Raw genomic sequence first — 20431 nt, forward strand, 5'->3', positions numbered from 1 at the left:
AATACTAAATACTTGGTTTCTTTACTACACAAAAATTAAAAACATTAAGTTACGAAATCATGCAACTAAGACACAATAAAATTTTGCTAAAACAAAAGTGGAGAGTTAATTCTCCTTATGTGAAGGTAACTTTTGTTATTTGATTTTAGTAAGTGTATTTTTATCTTCCTAGAACTCATAGACAAGTCCTACTAAAAGTAAACTTGATCCCTAACATATATGACTCATCTCTAAGCTAATACATGCTAGCATGTGGAATCAAAACAATGACTTATCTCTAAGCTTATCACTTGATCCCTAACTAGACTCTACACCAACTATCATTTTATGATAGAATGTAGATCTAGTTGTTCTTCCTAAACAACTTACCAAACCAAATAACAAGAATTTTCCCTCACATGAGTATTATTAACTCCCCACAAAGGGAAAGTTAGCTCATGATCCTTGGGAGAAAACTAAAACAAGTGTGGAATGTAAAAAGAGAGAGAGAGAGAACAAAAAGAAGAAACTATCTATAAAACTCACTTGCATTTAGATTTTATTTCCACTAGAAGAAAACAAAGTTTCCTCCATTAAAACTATTACAAGTTTTTTTTTTCAAAACCAAAAACTAAAACTAAATAATATCTAAGACTAAGGAACTAAAATAATACATGGTAAAGGAAAATAAGTCAAGGGAGTAAATGGAGTGTCCCCCCTTGTTTTGTTTTTTTTTTTTTTCCATTTGAAAGAAATCTCATTTCCTCCCACGTGAAACATCAAACCACATTTACTTCTTTTTTATCCACCACATTAAAACAAAGTGACACCTTGCATTTTTTTTTTCACTATTAACACCTAATCTAATTAATTACATGCAAGGTGTCAACTTTGCACCAATAATTTGACATTTTTGTCTTGACATGCTCCATGATTGATGACTCATCAAATCTTGCGGCCCGCATAGTTGGTCCACGTCCTGTCCAGTGGCAGTTCAGTCTTTTGGGAAATTTTACAACTTCCTGCCTATGCGTAGAGTTTATTGCCCTGATTGTTTGAGCAGCTCACTTGTTGTATTCGGAGTTCTGGTTCAAGAGGTAGGAGCTTCGGAAGTTTGATGTTTCTGTGTGGATTTGTTGGCTTTACATGGCTGATTTGGAAGAATTCATATATATCGTCTTTTCCTCGCTTTTAACGCAGGTTTAACCAATATTTTTATGTTTACTGCAAATACCTGCGAAAGTACGAAAATATACTTATTTCATAATTATTAAACACATAATTAACCAAATTTATATGTCTTAATAGAGTTTTATATTACAGTTTTGGGTGCTTATAAGATATTTCTGATATAATTGATGATATTTTCGATATATCGACATACAAAACAAAATTTTGACTGGTCAACAAAAAAATAGATATTCCCGATATTTCTAATATATCAGATATATATTGGTTTTTGGGTACACCGAAATATTCACCGAATTCGATATTTTGGGCCTTGGTGGTCTCTAATCAAGTGAGCCCGAACATTCTGGGCTTGGGGGTATGTGGCCCAAAATATTGTTTTGTTGGTTTCTGTCTGACTCTCATCGATCTCCTCTCTTTCGCCCCAAACTCGCTTTCTCTCTCTGCTCACTCTCCACTGCTAGTGGTTATACTAGTAATCATATCACCATAACCAGACCCTTCTAGTTCAATAATCCATCAGCATTTAACTTCACAAAATCTAGTGGAGGGGCACCCAATTGCATCAAGTCATTTCTTAACGGGCAGGCCCAAAATAATTTAAACCCTAGTTTTAAAATTCAACTTAACACAAGGCCCACCCCACAAGATCCAACGACCACGATAAATTCCAAACGAAATCTTGTTGTTTCCATGCAGTCCGAAATTCCAACGACCACGATAAATTTCGAACACTGTCTCCCTCGTCACCACCACTTCTAACGAAAAGAAATAGAAGCCGCTCACTAATTTCGTGATGCTTCTTCGCTGTCCAGCAACAGTTTATAGTCATCAAATAGGTGATTGCCACGTGTTTGCCTCGACTCTCACACCTCGAAAAACTACACAGTTGCTCCCACTTTCAATGGAACATATAAGAAGAGGAAAAAAACAAGTCACTTCCTGCCAAGTATCAAACAATGGTCATGAAATTATACCTAGGTACATTCCGTTCCATTCCATTCATTCTTATGTTTTGTTGTTAAGTAGTTAAAGACTAATTTTTAGTTTGCTATTATTGTTTCATGTAGAGAGGTACATGGAATATGTGATACTATAGTTGGTGTTTTGGGTGGAGGGCAATTGGGTCGTATGTTATGCCAGGTGGCTTCACAAATGGCTATTAAAGTAGTGGTTTTGGACCCACTTGAGAACTGCCCAGCAAGTGCAGTGGCTTATAAACATGTTGTTGGAAGCTTTGATGACAGTGCTACAGTTGAGGATTTTGCAAAGAGGTGGTTTCTATGTTTAGTAATGATTGTTGTTCTGTTATTTTTTTATGGTTTTAAAGTTGTAATGTTATTTTATGTATGGTAGTTAGGTGTGGAGTTTTGACTGTTGAAATCGAGCATGTTGATGTTGCTACACTTGAGAAGTTGGAGCAACAAGGTGTTGATTGTCAACCCAAAGCTTCTACAATTCGAATCATCCAAGTATGAGTAGTGTCTTTTTATGTTTATGTGACTTAGAAAGATTGTCTATGCTTCATTGGAATGTTTATACCGGCTTAACGGGATATTTTTTTTGTACTATCTTATAGTCTTTAGTAATTATGAGTTAGTATATTAGATTTGAAAGGCTTTACTGATCATATTATGGACATTAAGAGCCTCTTTGTCATGCGTATCAGTACACATTTTACAAATAGTTATTCTACAAAAGTATTTTGAGTTTGTAGGGAAGTCTACACATCTCCTAGACATGATATCTTAGATGACTATGATTCAGTATTCTATAGCTTTTTGAAGATTTCACTAGCCTGCTCATAGTTTCTGTCCAGCCTTTCTTATGTGACCGCAATTGTTTTGTTTCCACAATTTACGTTATTTCTTGTGACAAATATGATTTTGCTTAACTTATTTTTTGGAATGCAAGTTTCTTTTCTTATTGTACCTGTATTATTCCTTTCAATACTAATGACTAGTTCATGTTATGTGATAAACTTTATCTATTGAGTCTCATGATCTTTCTTCCTCTCTCATTACAGGACAAATATTTTCAAAAAGTTCATTTTTCTCAGCATGGAATCCCGTTGCCTGATTTTATGCAGGTCACGAAAAGATTAAGCATTAACATAAAAGCCCTTTGATTAAGGGTATATAATTGTTTTGATTTCTGATGTTGCAGATAGATGATCTGGACAGTGCAAAGAGAGCAGGGGAGCTCTTTGGATATCCCCTAATGATAAAAAGTAGAAGACTTGCTTATGATGGGCGCGGAAATGCGGTTGCTCACAGCGAAGAGGCAATTTCTTCTTCTGTATCTGGTAAGTGTCCACGACATGACATTACATAAATGTTTATTGTCTTTCGTTGCTATCATATATTTGTTATTGTTGTGTCCTGTACTTAGCAACCAAAGTGCAAAGCGGGAGCGAGAGCATAAAACTGCTTAACCCAAAGTTTTCCATTATTCAGAGCGCCTATATATTGTGTACAAAACTACAAATGCATAGTATCTGTAAGCTTATGGAGAAAGATTTTTTTTTTTATAATGTAAAAATGAAAAGAATCGTGTATAACATGTAAATTCTAAACAGTTACCTTTTTTTTTCTTCCAGTTCAATACTTTCATGTTTGATTAGAAAGCAATGTTCTAAAAAACGCTAGGCGGTAGCAGTACGGTGAGGGACCGCCTAGCGCCTAGGCCTTCTAAACGGTGCTAGGCGGGCTAGGCGCTAAGCGGTTTTATTTATCTATATATATATATATATATATATATATATATATAATATTATAATATTATAAATGTGTATATACATGTATTTTTTTATTACCAAAAATATATATGTATATATATATTATCAGTATTACACTATTACTGTTGTAGTGTTGTAATTCTTTTCTAAGTTTTGAATTTTTAGTTCTTTACTTAGTGTGTTTTGTAGCAAATTCCAGGGTAGAAGCTGTGAAGATGATAGTTGCAGATGGAATCGCAAGTCGTCAGAAGTTAAGGCGTTTATAGGAGGTTTAGAGGAGTAATGTAGACATGTAGACATGTAGTATTAATGTAGTTAAGGCGTTCATGTAGTATTAATGACCTAATGTATTATTGATAACAAAGAGTTTTAGAAGTAAATAAAGGGTGATTCCAGTCAAGGTTAGCGAGTAGAGGATTAATTTCTTAAGAACTCAATCAAACAATCAAACAATCAAACATAGAGTGATACAGAGTTTGGAGCTGGGCAAGTTTGAAAAAGAAAAAAAAGAAGATAAAGAAAAAGAAGAAGAAGAAGTTTACATACCAATGGGAATCTTCTGCGTTAGTTTTATTTTTTTTGGTGGGAGTTTTTCTGGTGCGAGTTTGGAGTTATCTGTGTTTTTTTTATTCAATTTGGTGCGAGTTCGATAGTTTGATGCCATATTGGGCTTAATATTTCAATTGGGCTGATATTTGGGCTTAATAATTGAATTGGGCCGAACTAAAGTTTAGACTAAAAAACGGTCCAGCCCGGCCTAGACCGAATATCCACCGTTTTATACCGATTAATCAGTCGACCGTTTTATGCACCGATTAGGATGCTATACAGTACAGTGGAGGACCGCCTAGCGCCTAGCCACCGATTAATCAGCCGCCTAGCCCATTTTTTAGAACACTGTTAGAAAGTATGACAAAATTGTAATCTGAAGATTGTTTTGAAAATTTTGGTACACATGTCACCTAGAATGCATTTAGTGCACATGGACTAACCACTCTCTAAATTTTACCAACTTATTACCTTGGCCTAGTGCCCTAATATTTGATCTATGTATATGGATTATGACTCTAGACACTATTTTAGTACTTTTAGTGCAGCAAATTGGTTTGCTAACCCAATCCCAACATGTCAAGAATTGTCGTGTCTCATCATCTAATGTAAACTGACGTGTTTAGGCCTTTTAGAGTGCGGTTTTCAACAATTAAGAGCGAGCTTTTGGGACAATTAGATATTTAAAGTGGCAGTGCGTGTTTTGAGTGTGTGTGCGTTACCCTTGGTTGACGCTTTAGGTTGCTAAGGTCGTGTAGGTGATTACATATATGGTACTGCTTGAATTATTTCGTATGTGTTATGGTCTGTGGAAATAAAATAAATAAATAAGAAAAAGAAAATCTGTCCATCTCGACACCAATTATAAAGGTAGTTCATTGGAATGTTTTTGTTTCAATTGTTCTTCTGTCTTTGCTTTTGCTCACTCCCTGTTCCGGTTGGTGTGTGAAGATCTTCATTTCATATAAGGCTACACTGATATTTCTCTTTACTTGTTTGTTTGCAGTCTCTAATTGAGAATAAACATATTCACTTTTCTTCCTAAACCAGGGAAGTGAAAATATTGTGGTCTATGAGGGAATTGAACTTTGCTTGAGCATATTAGCAAACATGCGTTGCAGGACAACAATGGGCATGTCTTAACTGCTTCATTAACAACAAGATTTTCTAATTTTGAAAGTTTTTCTTCTTACATTTGACAAAACCACATCATAGCATATAGTTGATCTGAGTTTTTGTACATATGCCCAAAAGTGCTAGCTGTGTTACTAGGATCACAACCAGATTGATCAGACTTGTATTGGCTTTGTTTCCTGTTAAACAAGTCTTGGATACAAGGTCATGAAAGATATACTTCCCGTTTCACTTTTGTCGGTTTAAGCATGATTGATGCTTTGCTCTAATGGCATTTGCACTGTGCAGTGCAGAAAGAAAGTTATTGGAAATAATCACCTCTCATGAGATTTTCCCAATGTAGTTGGGCTCTTCTGTTCTTGAATTTAGAGTTAGTTACAGAACAAGGAGATAGACACATCTGTCCATGATCCATACTAGGGGTTTCAGTACATGATATATGAGAAACCTGAAAAATGTATATAACACATAATAAGTAAAAAGGATTCTCAAAATGCACTCTTCCTCCAGTTTTTTGTTACTAAGCATATAATGCCAATCTGGAACAATATCTTTGGTTGTTTTGTTGAAATGTTTCATTTATGGGTAATTTATTGTCTTTCAAGTTACGGTGATTCTATATTATTATAGGGGTGTGTGGCCTAGCAAACCCAGTTCTGGCCTGACCACCACCAGGCAAGGAGAAATATGGTATCAAAATCCCCAGCTTATCCTTCATGTTCCACTTGCTACTATCTTATATCAAGTACAGAGTTGTTGGTTGCCACTATCATTAATGGTGTCTATTTATCATCTGAATTTTCTCTCACTAATGGTGTCTATTTATCATCTGAATTTTCTCTCACTCGTCTCTCTACTGCAGTTCTTGGAGGATATGATCGTGGCTTATATGTTGAGAAGTGGGCACCATTCAAAAAGGTTGGTGTCAGTTTTCCTTAACTTGTAGGGAATTGTTTTTTGGTAACTAAGTTACCACCAGCTAAGACTTGCATTATAACCACTTATGCGAAGTATCGAAAGCGCCGTGAACGAGCTGTGCTATGTGTGTGTTTGATTGCATGAAACCTTGTTTGGTAGTTATATGCTACAACAATTATATCCTCACATTCTCCTGTAACTGATATGATTTAGAACTTCAGATGTATTATCTTTGAGTGCAGGGGTGACTTACTTTTGAAATGTTCTATGTCATGTTTTAGGAGCTAGCAGTCATTGTGGCAAGGGGACGAGGCAATAATATTTCATGCTATCCTGTTGTTGAAACAATTCACAAGTAAGATTATAATTTTATTGTAGTTGAATAATGGCACAAGTCTTTGTTTTTGATCCTATGTATTTGTTTTTGGATTTTGTGCTTTTAAGGGATAACATCTGTCACATAGTAAAGGCACCTGCAGATGTGTCGTGGAAGATCAGGAGGCTTGCTGCTGATGTTGCGCAAAAAGCTGTTAGTTCATTAGAAGGTGCTGGCGTGTTTGCAGTTGAATTGTTTCTGACGAAGGATGGCCAGGTAGCTCATCTATTTCTCATATGCTTTTCTGCATGATACATTTTCACTGTTTCTTTTTCTTTTTCTTTTTCTTTTCTTTTAACACTCCACAATGAAATTTAGAGATTGTTTCTGTATTGTGTTTCTCTGATATCAGTGATAAGTGAATTACCCTGATTTTTTTTTACAGATTTTGCTAAATGAAGTAGCTCCTAGACCTCACAACAGTGGGCATCACACAATAGAATCTTGCTTGACCTCCCAATATGAGCAGCATTTGCGAGCAGTTCTTGGTCTTCCACTTGGTGATCCATCAATGAAAGTCCCAGCTGCTATCATGTACAATTTACTCGGTGAAGAAGAGGTAGCTTTCTTCCTCCTTTCCTTTTACAGAATACACTCCGTAGTCGTTGAGTTATAGATGCATCCTCAACTATGAGATGTCAGACATATGCCATAAACTCTGATTAGAACTGACCACACTAATGGTAGTGCATTCTTCTAGTTTTTCTTTCTATTTTAATACAAACCCTCTATTTTACCGATAAAATAATGAAAAAGAAAATTTGGTAGTACATTCGTCTAGCTGTTCAGATCTTTGAACGTAATAAACATGCATATGTACTTTACACGCTTTTGTACGATGTCCCTAAGCCTATATATATTTTCTTTCATTTAGGACACCATTTTACCATTTACTTCTTTGTATGAAATATTCTTGAAGCATATTCTTATTCTCTAATGTAAGAAGCTATTATTCACTGTAATCTTCTCATGCATGTAGGGGGAGCTGGGATTCAGTTTGGCTCATCAGTTTATTGGAAGGGCATTGAATATCTCTGGAGCTTCTATTCATTGGTATGATAAGCCAGGTTAGAATTTTGAAGCTTTTTCTGATGGCCATTAGGCCATGCTTAGCATATATTCTAGTTTTTTAGTGCTCAATTATTTGATGTGATCGTGCAGAAATGCGAAAACAGCGCAAGATGGGCCATATGACAATTGTTGGATCTTCCATGGGCATAGTGGAGGCACAATTAAATTCATTGCTTAGTAAAGAGAAAGATGAATTGGAAGGTTAGATTGCAATCAGATTAAATCAAGTTTTCTTTTCATCACATCTCATTGTAGTGCCCTCTTTATGGAAAATGGCCTAGCATGATCAAAATTGAAATGTATGGATTTATGTTTAGTTATTTACCTTATTTACGTAAAAATTCATTTGGACTAAGGAGTTTGATGTTCCTTATTTAATAAAATTTTCTATAATCTGTTTACCGCAGTTGCTCCACGTGTTGGGATTATAATGGGTTCTGATTCAGATCTACCAATCATGAAGGACGCTGCAAAAATTTTGGATTCTTTTGGCGTGCCTCACGAGGTAGGCCTTTTTATTTGCGATTAGTTTTGAATAATTGTTATTCTAAACGTCTATTTGGTTCAATTAGATGCCATTTATAGCATATCTGTGTATCTCCAACTTTATAGGTGAGAATAGTTTCAGCACACCGAACTTCAGATTTGATGGATACTTATGCTGCTTCTGCTCATAAGCGAGGCATTCAGATTATCATTGCTGGTGCTGGTGGTGCAGCCCATTTACCAGGCAATTTGATTATGTTTAATTGTCCATCGGTTTGTTTCTCTTCTACACAGGATTTTTTGTTGAATTCAGCTTTTATATCTTTTCCAGGTATGGTGGCTTCAAAGACACCCTTACCTGTTATTGGTGTTCCAGTACGTGCTTCTTCCTTGGACGGAATTGATTCACTTTTGTCTATTGTCCAGGTATGTTGTAAAATTCATTTTTATATTTAGTGATGAATTAATTCAGGCCTTCCTCTACCTCTCTAAAGGGTACGTTGTGGATGAGCTTATGGTTGTTTGGAGTTTGGAATTGGCAGAGTTATCCCTGGACACTTTTATAGCTTGAAATCACATATCTCACACAGTCTTGAATTGTTGGTGTTTCTAATGTGGTTCGGAAGAAATGTCAAATTTTAGCCTTCGAGTCACAGAGATATTTATCCTTAATAGCTCATATGGGCTGCTCTCACCTATCAATGGAAGTCTAGTATTCACCCCCATCACCAACAAAAATAACACTCGTCTTTCTTAAGAAATTCATTTTGAGTGAAAAGAAATATATGTCAAATATTTCTTTCACTTAAATAATGATTTATTTGAGTTGCTAAGGGAAGGAAAGAACAAACTTGCTACGGAACTTAAGTGATTGACTTCGTCTATTAATTACGGTGACGAGAATTTTGATAGTAGTATTAGGAGAGGGAAAACTAAGGTGAACTCATGAATCATAAAATCCTATGTTGGAATGTGAGGTTTGGGGAGAGACCAGAAAAAACCTTCGGTTAAGGATTGTATAAGGAAATCGAGAGCAAGTGTGGTAATTCTTCAGGAGACTAAGCTGGAAGAGATTACTAGCATTCTGGTTGCGGATATTTGGGGGATTTTGGATGTTGGGTGGCATTTTCTTCCTTCTATTGGGACTTCTGGAGGGGTGTGCATTTTGTGGGATAGTAGAAAGTTCAGGTGTTTGAACACGCAATTGGGTATTTCATTGTTACTATTCGTTGTCAGTTTTGGGGTGAGCAGATGCACAAAGTGATTATTGGGGTGTATGGGCCTTCAGGTGGAGGGGATCTGACTGAATTTTGGGCAGAGTTGGATGATACTTTTGCTTTTGGTAGTGGTTTCTCAAGTGATAGGAAAGGTGGGTGTAGGATTGATACTAACATGAGGCTTTTTGATGAGTTTGTTGGTCGGTATGAGTTGTTGGATATTCCTCTCAAAGGTGGTCGGTATACTTGGTCTGATAGGCATGACGATCCGACTTTATCTAAGCTTGATCGTTTTCTTGTGAACATAGACTGGGAGGAGAGTTGGCCTAGACTCCCAATCTATTGTCTCTAGTCCAATTTCTGACCATCATCCTATTATATTGGATAGCGAGTGCGGTTCGCAGAGTCCTTTTCCGTTTAGATTGGAATTAATGTGGTTAGACGATCTTGGTTTTGAGGAGAATATCAAGGAATGGTGGACTTCTTTTTCTTTCAAAGGCAAACCGTGGGTGATTTTTTCTAAAAAATTGAAAGCTTTAAAAGAAAAAATTAAGGTGTGGAACAGGGAGGATTTTGGAAGGATGGAAAGATGAAAAGAGGAAGTTCTTGCTGATATTAGGGAGCTTGACCTCAAAGAGGAGGTTGATTCTCTTTCGGATGAGGAAAAGAACTTGGGTTAACTAGTTCCTAATTTCCCCATCTAGTGGGGGGGAATTCTAATTGGCTCATCTAGTAGGGGGGTAACACTAACTAACCCAAAGAACTCAAGGGAAGATCTTAGAGTTGACTTTGTATGTTCTATAAGGAGAGAGGAATCTTTTGGAGACAAAATGCTAAGATCAGAGTGACAATTGAAGAAGAAAAATGTACAAAGTTTTTCCACCAGATGGCTAAGGCTAGGAATAGAGTGATTTACTTGGAAAGTTTATGGATTGAAGACAGAGATGTGAGAGGGGAGGAAAACCTCAGAGATGATATTGTGGATTTTTATACTAGACTATATTCTGAATCTTCAGATGTTAAACCTTTCGTGGATGCCATACCTCTTGATGGTATCTCTGGATTGGACAAGGAGATGCTAGAAAACCCGTTTGGAGAGGAAGAGATTTGGGAGGCCATCGAGAGTTTAGCAGGAGATAGAGCCCCTGGGCCTGATGGGTTTCCCATTGAGTTCTATAAGAGGTGTTGGGAGACCATTCGTGTTGATTTCATGAGTATGGTCGAGGATTTTTTTGACACCGGATTTTTAACGCACCATCTAAATAACACTTTCATTGCGTTAATTCCCAAAGTGAGTGATGCCGACGATATAAGTGATTTGAGGCCTATTAGTCTGGTTGGGAGTGCTTACAAGATTATTTCCAAGTCTATGGCCCTAAGGCTTAAGAAGGTTCTGCACAAAGTGATATCTTAAGACCAAGGAGCGTTTATTCATGATAGGCAAATTCTAGACGGTATCCTTATTGCGAATGAGGCAATTGATGATAGACGGAGAGGTGATAGCTCTGGAGTCGTGTGTAAAATAGATTTAACCAAGGCTTATGACCATGTTAACTGGAAGTTTTTGGATTATATTTTGAGGAGGACGGGTTTTGGAGTGAAGTGGAGAAAATGGGTTCGGAAATGTATCTCTACAGTGTTTTTTTTTGTACTTGCTAATGGTTCCCCAGTTGGCTTTTTTAAGAGTTCTAAAGGGATCAGGCAAGGAGATCCGATTTCCCATCTTTTTTTTATCTTGGTTGTGGAAGTTTTAGGTAGGATGATTTCTAGAGTGAATTTCTTGGGGGTTATTGATGGCTTTCGTATTGGGCATGACAGGGTTCACATCTCTCACCTCCAGTTTGCTGATGATACTTTAGTTTTCTTGGGACCTCAGGTGGATCAGATTAGATGATTGAGAGACATCTTTTGTTGTTTTGAGGCTGTGTCGGGGATGCAAGTGAACTTGTCTAAGAGTAAGATTTATGGTGTAGGCAATGTTTCTGGTCTCGGTGATTTAGCTACGGTCTTCGGGTGTCAAGCTGATTCCTTCCCTTGTACTTGGGGTTGCCTCTTGGAGCAAATTCACGGGCTAAATTCATTGGGGACCCGGTCATTGAAAGAGTTCAGAAGATATTGGCAAGTTGGAAGTGTAGATATTTATCAAAAGGGGGGCGGTTAGTCCTCATTAAAAGCACCCTGGCTAGTCTCCCTGTCTATTTTATGTCTCTTCTCGTCATTCCCAAAAGTGTTGTGAATAGGATTGAAGAAATTATGAGGAACTTTCTTTGGGATGATTTGGACGAGCAACATCACTATCACTTGGTTAAGTGGGAGTTGTGTTGTTTGGCTAAGAAGAACGGGGGTTTAGGTCTTCGAGACATGAGTAGTTTTAATCAAGCTTTGCTGGGTAAGTGGTTGTGGCGATTTGGAGAGGAACGTCAGAGCTTGTGGAGAAGAGTGATTATGTCCCGCTTCGGGAAAACTCATTTTGGATGGGATAGTGGTTCGGTTCGTATCTCTTATGGTTGTGGGGTTTGGAGAAGAATCCTTAATGTTTTTCCTATGTTTCTGAAAGGTGTCCTGTATAAGTTAGGGCTTGGTGACAAGATTCTGTTTTGGGAAGATAGTTGGTTAGAGGGAGGTTCACTTGCTGACAACTTGCTAACAGTTATCTCTTGTTGTTTGGCTTGTCTAGCTTCAAAGGTAAACCGGTTACAGATTGCATGGTTAGAACTGAAGTTGGCATATTGTGGAATCTAGGTCTTCGCAGAGTTCTGAATGACTGGGAGATTGATGCGTTAGCTTCCCTTATGGCTAGGCTTGATGCGCTATCCTATGTGACGCAAAACTATGATAAGAGAGTGTGGTACCCGAGCAAGAAAGGTACTTACTCTGTTAAGTTTTTTTATTTCAGCATTCCTACTTGGTCAAATTCTCATAATCGTTGTGCTCCTATTCCCTCTTTTCCCAGTCTAGTCATGTGGGGAGCTAAAGTCCCCACCAAGATTTCTTTCTTTGTTTGGATAGTCTCCTTAGAGCGTATTCTTACCATTGATAATCTTCAGAAGCGTAAAAATATTATTGTTAACTATTGTTAATTGTGTAGGAAAGATGGTGAATCTGTAAATCATGTTTTGTTGGGGTGTCATTTTTCTTGGAATATTTGGTTTTCTTTCCATTTAGAGTCTTGTTTTTATTGGGTGAGTCCTGGGCAAGTGGTAGATTTGTTGAATGGTTGGGGTCATGGTCTTTTTACCTCATCAGGCAATCGTCTTTGGAGCTTATTACCATTTGCTATTCTGTGGGGTATTTGGATTGAGCGAAATCGTCGACACTTTGAAGGCGTTTCCGCATCTAAGCAGGAGCTTATCATATCTATTAAGGCTCTATTATTTCAGTGGTCTAAGATTTTTAAAGAGTTTAGGAGTATCTCTTTTGAGTATTTTGTGGTGAGAGGGATAAACTTTTGTATTTAGAAGTAGAATAATTTGTAGTTCTTGGGTTAGCCTCCTGTGGCTATTTTTTTAGTTTTATTTTGTTTCTTTGTAATAGTAGGCTTTCTTGGCCTACTTTCTTTTCATATTTAATGAGATTTCATCTTTACCGAGCAAAAATAATAATAATAATAGTGATTTATTTGAATGCTTCTTCTGTTTCAAGTCATAACCATGGAACCCTGACTCGGATTTTGAAACAGTTAAACTAGTTTTAGATCTTATTTTTACTTTAAAGAATCCCAATTTTCAAAACTTACTAGCATCTATCTTGTATAGCGTGTCCATTCTAGCTTGTCTTCATAAATTGCAGAGTACGACTCTTTGTCACCAATCAATTAGTATTAGATGTGTTGGCTAACACCAATTGCTGATCTTTGCTTTCAACTTCAGATGCCAAGAGGTGTTCCTGTGGCAACAGTTGCAATAAACAATGCAACAAATGCCGGTTTGTTAGCAGTCAGGATTCTGGGAATAGGGGATGCTGATTTACTTGCTAGGTTAGGGCATATAATACCCCCAGAGAATTTAAGCTCTTTGGTACTTATGTTACATCTTTGTAATTTTGTTTTAATACTCCATTGGCTTATGTTGTACAGAACAATCCAATACCAAGAAGATGTGAGAGATGAAGTCTTGAAAAAAGATGAAAAACTAGTGAAAATTGGTTGGGAAGGATACTTAAATTCTTGAGTCAGCATATTCTCCCTTTCGTTCATCTTTCATGTATCAACTTCCTCCTTTTCAAAAATTGTTGAGTTGACTTGAGGTCTCCATCCAAAGTGAGTTGGAAATGGTTCATTAAAAACTTTGAAGTATTGTTGCTGAACCGTTATCGTCACAGGAGATTTTACTGTGGCGCCAAAGTAACTCAATAGAAGGGTGAAGTTTTCTGTAAGTTTCTGCATTAGATAAATGAGGAAAGGGTTCAATGTATTCTAGGTTCAACTAGAGGAAGAAATAAATTAGCTGGCATTTTGGCCACTTTTGTGCAGCTTCATCTATTTTACAGTTAATGATAGATGCAGTTATGGAGTTAAAAAATCTCGCGTTCTCTTTCTCGCACTCTGTTTATTATTAAATGTGTGTTTTGCAGTCCCTAAACTGTTTTGGCAGAGTATATATAAAGCAAAACGTAAATCAAGGGGCAGTTCATTGTCAGAGAATGTTGCACTCATAAGATTTTGATAATATTCAACGCCAACATCCTAATCAAATTAATTAGACTTCTTCCATCCAGATAAGAAAAGAAGGAAAAAGAGAGAAAATGCCACAAGGGGAACCAAGTAGTGTGCTACAAGTAATGAAGATCATAACGTCATTTTCTTTAATTCTGCCCAATTTAATATGATATTCAACGCACATCACCACACAAAAAGATGGCTAGTTAGACCATTTTATATTTTGCCTAATTTAATATTTTAATATGACGGGGATTCTGTTCTAAGATCGCTAATTGTTTTCTTTCACAAGAGACCCTACTCTCCAAGTGGCGTCTGGCTTGCCATTCAAATGCCTCAGCTGCCACCTTCTTCATGCCTTCGACTTGTGTTATATGGCCTAACCTTGACCCCTGCCCATGCTGCAACTGATTTGGTCGAGCATTACCTCTTATTTGATCCCTCTCAACCACGACTTAAAGTAAATTTTTTTTAATGTTCAGGCCATGGTTTAGATAGCACGCAAGCTTGAATATCTCCATATCAGACTTCACAGCTATCTCTAGCTGGTAATTGTATCTGATATTTTGTGATATATTGTTCTATTCAGAGCAATGCATGGTTCACCAGTTTTTGATGTATTACGCGCCACTGAAGTAATTGAATCTTACGGGACAAATATGTACCGTGCTAAATACACTAACTTTTTTCAGTAGTTGTCGTCCTGTCGAGTTGTAAATTTTGCTCAATTATGCCAGAAGAAAACAATCTACTTACGAGAATATTCAACTAGAACCTGGTAGGCTGATAGCCACAAGTCCACAACCATACAATCAACATATGGACATATTTATACAAGATACAATATTGATCCAATTAATATAGAAAAGATAAATAAATATGCACATATGATACAACATATACTGCTAGTCTAGCATTATTTCCTCCTCCGGCCTCCAACTCAAACTCTACGTATCTAAAAAGTTTCAAATTTTCGGATACATGATATTGCTACGTATTAATTACAAATTCTAAGTGAAAACAAGGATAAAGAACAGCTACAAAATGAATAAAGAATTCGTGAATGTGCCCAGACCCAAGACTTTTGAGCTGCATCAAATTTAGGACATGAACATTGTAGCAATCATATCTGATAACTTTGCATCGACACTGCATCACTGCGACTTACAGAGGTGTTACGACGAATGAAAGCATCATCGCCCAAAGAGTTCAATTAAGGGAATGGTGGACAACCAGGTCCACTGGCACCTGGAATGTTGGTGCACCCAGAAGATCCAGAAGAAGGGACCGGACCCCGTTGAATAGATTTTAATAGAAATTCTGCTTTCTTGATCCAACCTTCTTCACACAAAACTCTACTTGCTTCGTATTGATGGAATAGTAGTAAAAGAACGCAAAATACAAGTACTAAACCCATGCTTTTGTACCCCATGTTAGAGAATAAAGAGAAGTATGTGTAGGTGTAGGTGTATTTATATGCACACCGAGTTGTAAAATCTAGTTCTTCATTCGAAGGACTTTGAATGTACTGTTGACTATTAGGATTTCATTTTCACAAGAAATTGAATGGGTCGTAAGAGCGCTAGCTAGTTGGATTTGAAGTTAAATCTCAAGGTATGATTTGCTAGTCTTTCTTTTAAGTTTTAATAATCATGTAAAAACACATACAATGTGTCAATGTATTGAATTTTCCATTATATAGTTGATTTATTTAGACGTATAACTCAGCAATTTTGATACATTTTCTTGGCATTTCTTTCTTGTGCTGCACAAATCATTCTTCATTTCAAGCCATGCAAGGAAATTTCGTGTTAGTGGACTTTATATGCATTGTAAGGAGCCTATACTCCCTAATGCAAGACATATACATAGATTCCGACGCCATATGTTCGCCTTGATATTTTCGGGAACTTTTCTGGCATATTCTGGTTAGACTGTTTACTGTTTTAATTAGTATTATGTGTAGTTTTCTTGTCCGATTCTGGGAAACCGAAAAACTTCTGTAGACTGTAGAGACTCTGGTATCTCACTTACACCTGTGAGGCTGTGAATATACGTAGGCCTAAATTCTAAGAAATTCACACAAACGTATACGACTTTTTTTTGGTAAGAACATAGACGACTTTTATTTATTGAATTTTGACCTTCATGCCCAAGTGCTATTGGCTTAATAGAAAAAAATAAGAGAATGACTGAATGAGACTAATTATGGCTGCTCTGAACGGCCAAGACAGTCCATAAATGTGTATTCTTAGTAAACCAACAAGATATTATTCTTTATCCAAAAAAGAGAGAAATTGCGCATCTCTAAGAAGCATCCACGTAGCGGAAAAAGTGTTTTCTAAGTAGTAGAGCTGTAGAGCATCCAGATTTGTATGAGATTGGGATGGTTCAATCCATGTGGTATTGTGCTTGTCAACATTTTTATGCTGCATAAAATAAAACAAAGAAATTGGACAGTGGGGGATGAACTCAGGGCACAAAGTCATCCAATATTATACTAAGGTCGACGGACATGTTTATATACTCGTACATAGTTTTAAAGTAATAAAAAAGGGGGGAGTGGGGGAATGAAATTTCTTAATGAAATGGTGACCATAATAGTCGACAATCATCGCCACTCCGCACGCCATGCTTAAAAATGTTGTACGTGACTAGTTCTAAGACGAGACTAGGTACAGTTTGCATTTAGCATTCATTGATAAATACTTAGATTATGACACATATATACTTGTTCAGTTGTTCCAGTTGCATTCAGTGATCATTACTTAGATTATGACACATACTTGTTCAGTTGTTCCGGTTGCATTCAGTGATCATTACTTAGATTATGACACATACTTGTTCAGTTGTTGCGGTTGCATTCAGTGATCAATAACTTAGATTCTCCATTCAACTAAACTCTGTGGACAGGGAACATACTTAGTTGCCCAAGCTTCAAAATGTTCAATATCTGACATTAATGAGTTCAATATTCCCACAAGAAGATTTGAACTTAAAGAAGAACACATATTCTTTCGCCCCGCAGGTTTAGATCTGTAATCGGGCTCAATTGCACATTGCTTAAGAGCACAAGTCCACAACCCCAAAACATGGGTCTCCAATAACGTTCCTCCTATGAAAAATTTATAGTGATCACTTACTGTTCTTCTAATAAAAAAAAAAAAAAAAAGGATGGTGATGAACGTTAACATTTTGTTTTTTAACCATCAAATAAAATATAGATATGTCAGAAAAGATTACATATAGCGTTAGTCTTCCTCCACTGCTTTCGAAAGCCATGGCGGAGGAATTAATATCCTTCCGTAGGAGATAACTTCTAAGCAAAAGAAGCTAATACATGTGCTGTAGAATTAGCACTTCTAGGTACATATAATATATCTATATAGTCTAGAGCTTTCATAATCTGGGCAACATCAGTGAGGATATTCTTTGATGTCCATGAGATACTTGTGTCTTTTTCCTCCAAAAGATTGAGTGCTTCTTTGTTATCCATCTATTAGTAGTTTGGGGGGTAACTGAAGCTGTTTGCAGCAGTTGAGTGCCTTGATGAAAACCCCTGCATTCTGCTGATTCTGAGCCTGGTTCTCATCCAATATCAGTTCCCCTGCAATAACCTCACCGGTTTTGTCTGTGAAATGCATTATTTCAAGAGAAAAGGGGGGCAGCGACTTACATTTCAGCAACTTCATTGCCCAACAAAAGAGATAATTTTGCAAACACTGTTTTCAAGATAACTAGTGCGTGGAAAGAATTGCTGAAATAAACAGTGTTCGAAAATACACATGCTTGAAGTACAAATCAATACTCTTCACAATATTTACATTGAACCATTTAATATTTATTTACAAATATGTTCCTTTGAGGGAAAAAAACGACAGTGAAAACAGTTCAGGAAGTACATGCACATACATTGTCTGCGTTGGAGCAGGTAATATGAACTTACAAACAAATTACCTTCGCCATGTGGAAGAAGGATTTACTGTATCACAAATTAAAAGACTACATCTATATTCGGATGGTGCACATTACTACAGTTTTAAAATCCAGAGAGCAATTGGAAGGTGGCTTTGTCGTCATGGATCTCCAAGCTCTTTTCTTAGGATGGTAGATTTGAATGAGAATAGTTGCCCCTTTTTTCTGCAGTCGAGGCCTTCGGCTTTCCTTTGAGTCAATGGTGTAAAGTGGGGAAAGTACATGTAGTTCTCCATCCAATGCAACAATCCACAAGGGCTGTTCTTGGCACGCTTGACTCCTTCTGCCATCTATTAGAAGAGATATCGTATCTGAGAAAAAGAAGAACAATGGTTGGTAGAGGTAAGCCATCACCCTTAAGTGCCGAAGAAACAAAAGAAAAGGAAAGAAATGTCTTCGTGTTTTAAAAGAACTTGATATGAAGCCAAACACAGAAGGGTAAGGCTTTCTGATGTTTACTAATGCAGTCTTCCATTAGATTGCAGATATTAGATTTTCAATAAAGTGTTTTTTCTTAAAAAAAAAAAACAAGGCATAAGTGCCTTGAGGCGTCAAGCCTCATAGAGGCTTAAGGCGAGCCTGAGGCGTTAGAGCTGTAAGCCTCAGTGTCCAAAAGACGCACTTAAAGAATCCATAAATATAAAGAACTAAAAAAGATCTAGAGATACAATGTGTCATGATTAAATGAATGGCAACTAACTTAGAAACAAAATAGGAGATACAACTTATACGAATAAATTTAAAAAAATCTTAAGCCTCTTGCACTACCTATAATCAATACAAATCCACCACGTTATAGGAATTCGGGTGGAAACTAACTCTCCATCGGCATTACGAATGACTGTAACACCTGATTTCTTAAGGACTACATGAACTGGGATCACCCATTTACTATCTGAAATGGGGTATAAAATGTTAACATCGAGTAATCTCAAAACTTCCGCTCTAACTACCTCTTTCATGGCAGGGTTCAAACGACGTTGTGGCTCACGGGAGGTTTTCGCATTATCCTCCAAATGTATGCGATGTCTGCATACGCTAGGGTCAATACCTAAAATGTCGTCTAAAAACCAACCAATTGCAGAATGATGTTCACGAATAACCCTAATCAAATTTGCCTCTTCAGTAGCAGATAACTGAGATGATATAATAATCGGATGAGTGCCATCTGGATCAAGATGAATGTACTTGAACTCAGTGGGAAGAGGTTTAAGCTCGATCAGGGGTGGGAAGAGTGGGAATGAGGGATTTAGGAGGGTTTTCCTCCTCTAAAACGCAGATTTGTTCAGGAAGGAGTTCTTCAAACTCAAGAGCTAGATCGTGAATAAGAGCAAATTATAAGGGGGCATGTACTTCTTGGACGTAAGAATCCTCAGTACTGCCAAAAGAAAGAAATTGGTGCATATGATTTTTTGGAAAAGTTTTGTTAAAATAATTTTGTGCGAGGTTCTCTATCATGCTAATTTCACCATCTATAGTCGCGTCTCTTGTCTGTTGCATCATCTTAAAAACATTTACCTCAACAGCAATGTTTCTAAAGGAAATGCACATCAAACCATCGCGACAATTAATGAGGGCATTGACAATTGCCAAGAAAGGACACTGATAAGCACCAAAAACTGTATTATAAAACCCCGTAGAGACGTAACATTTTGGTCAATTTTGTGCTTAATAATTATGAAATAATCGCATCTTCGTGCTTTTTGCAGGTTGGAGCAACTAATGTAAAAATGATGATAAAGCCAACATTTAAGCACGGAATAAGGAGTATATATAAGCTTTTCGATCAAGCCTACATGAAGCCCAACAAAATCCAGACTAAAGCCCAAAGAGTCAAACAATACAGAATCTAGTCAGAAACAAGATTACGTGCACAGAAGCGTCAAACTTCTGAAGCTCATATCTCTTGAACCAGGACTCCGAATGCGACGAGTGAGCTGCGCAGACGATCAGTGCGACGAACTCTATGCATAGGCGGGAAGTTATAAAAATTCCAAAAGACTAGACCACCACTGGACACTACACATGGACCCATTAGGTGGGCTCGCAAGATTTGATGAGCCATCATAAAAGTCAAGACAAAGGTGCAAATAATTGGTGCAAATTTGACACCTTGCATGAAATTAATGAAGTAGTTGGATTTA

At 37.0% G+C, this 20431-nt stretch overlaps 1 protein-coding gene across 7 annotated transcripts; it reads left to right on the forward strand.

The window, feature by feature from the left end:
- The first annotated feature begins 1862 nt into the window (after positions 1-1862).
- On the forward strand, positions 1863-14029 carry LOC147516254 (phosphoribosylaminoimidazole carboxylase, chloroplastic-like). 7 transcript variants are annotated; one of them, XR_015210988.1, is made up of 17 exons: positions 1885-2148; positions 2238-2441; positions 2528-2639; positions 3194-3256; positions 3334-3472; positions 6450-6505; positions 6787-6860; positions 6950-7097; positions 7267-7440; positions 7861-7948; positions 8043-8153; positions 8360-8457; positions 8565-8682; positions 8770-8864; positions 12333-12520; positions 13525-13631; positions 13731-14029. XR_015210988.1 is itself a non-coding variant. In XM_086588934.1 (16 exons), the coding sequence occupies exons 2-16, from the start codon at positions 2390-2392 to the stop codon at positions 13822-13824; spliced, it is 1533 nt and encodes a 510-aa protein (XP_086445060.1). In that variant the 5' UTR covers positions 1863-2148; positions 2238-2389; the 3' UTR covers positions 13825-14029. The 7 variants fall into 7 exon arrangements, 5 of the variants coding, with proteins under 5 accessions (XP_086445060.1, XP_086445061.1, XP_086445057.1 ...); XR_015210987.1 differs by having other exon boundaries at positions 12398-12520; XM_086588934.1 differs by lacking the exon at positions 12333-12520 and having other exon boundaries at positions 1863-2148; positions 2524-2639.
- Positions 14030-20431: the final 6402 nt, after the last annotated feature.

The sequence above is a fragment of the Coptis chinensis genome, chromosome 2 (assembly GCF_015680905.1).
Source record: "Coptis chinensis isolate HL-2020 chromosome 2, ASM1568090v1, whole genome shotgun sequence".
In the NCBI taxonomy this organism is placed as follows: domain Eukaryota; kingdom Viridiplantae; phylum Streptophyta; class Magnoliopsida; order Ranunculales; family Ranunculaceae; genus Coptis; species Coptis chinensis.

Excerpts from the sequence above, each read along its gene's own strand:
- LOC147516254 (XM_086588931.1), top strand. The coding sequence starts at position 1,964 with ATGCTTCTTCGCTGTCCAGCAACAGTTTATAGTCATCAAATAGGTGAT. Across the intron at positions 8,683-8,769 it reads TGGTGCAGCCCATTTACCAG|GTATGGTGGCTTCAAAGACA; the intron begins GCAATTTGATTA and ends TATCTTTTCCAG. Across the intron at positions 13,632-13,730 it reads GATGCTGATTTACTTGCTAG|AACAATCCAATACCAAGAAG; the intron begins GTTAGGGCATAT and ends TATGTTGTACAG.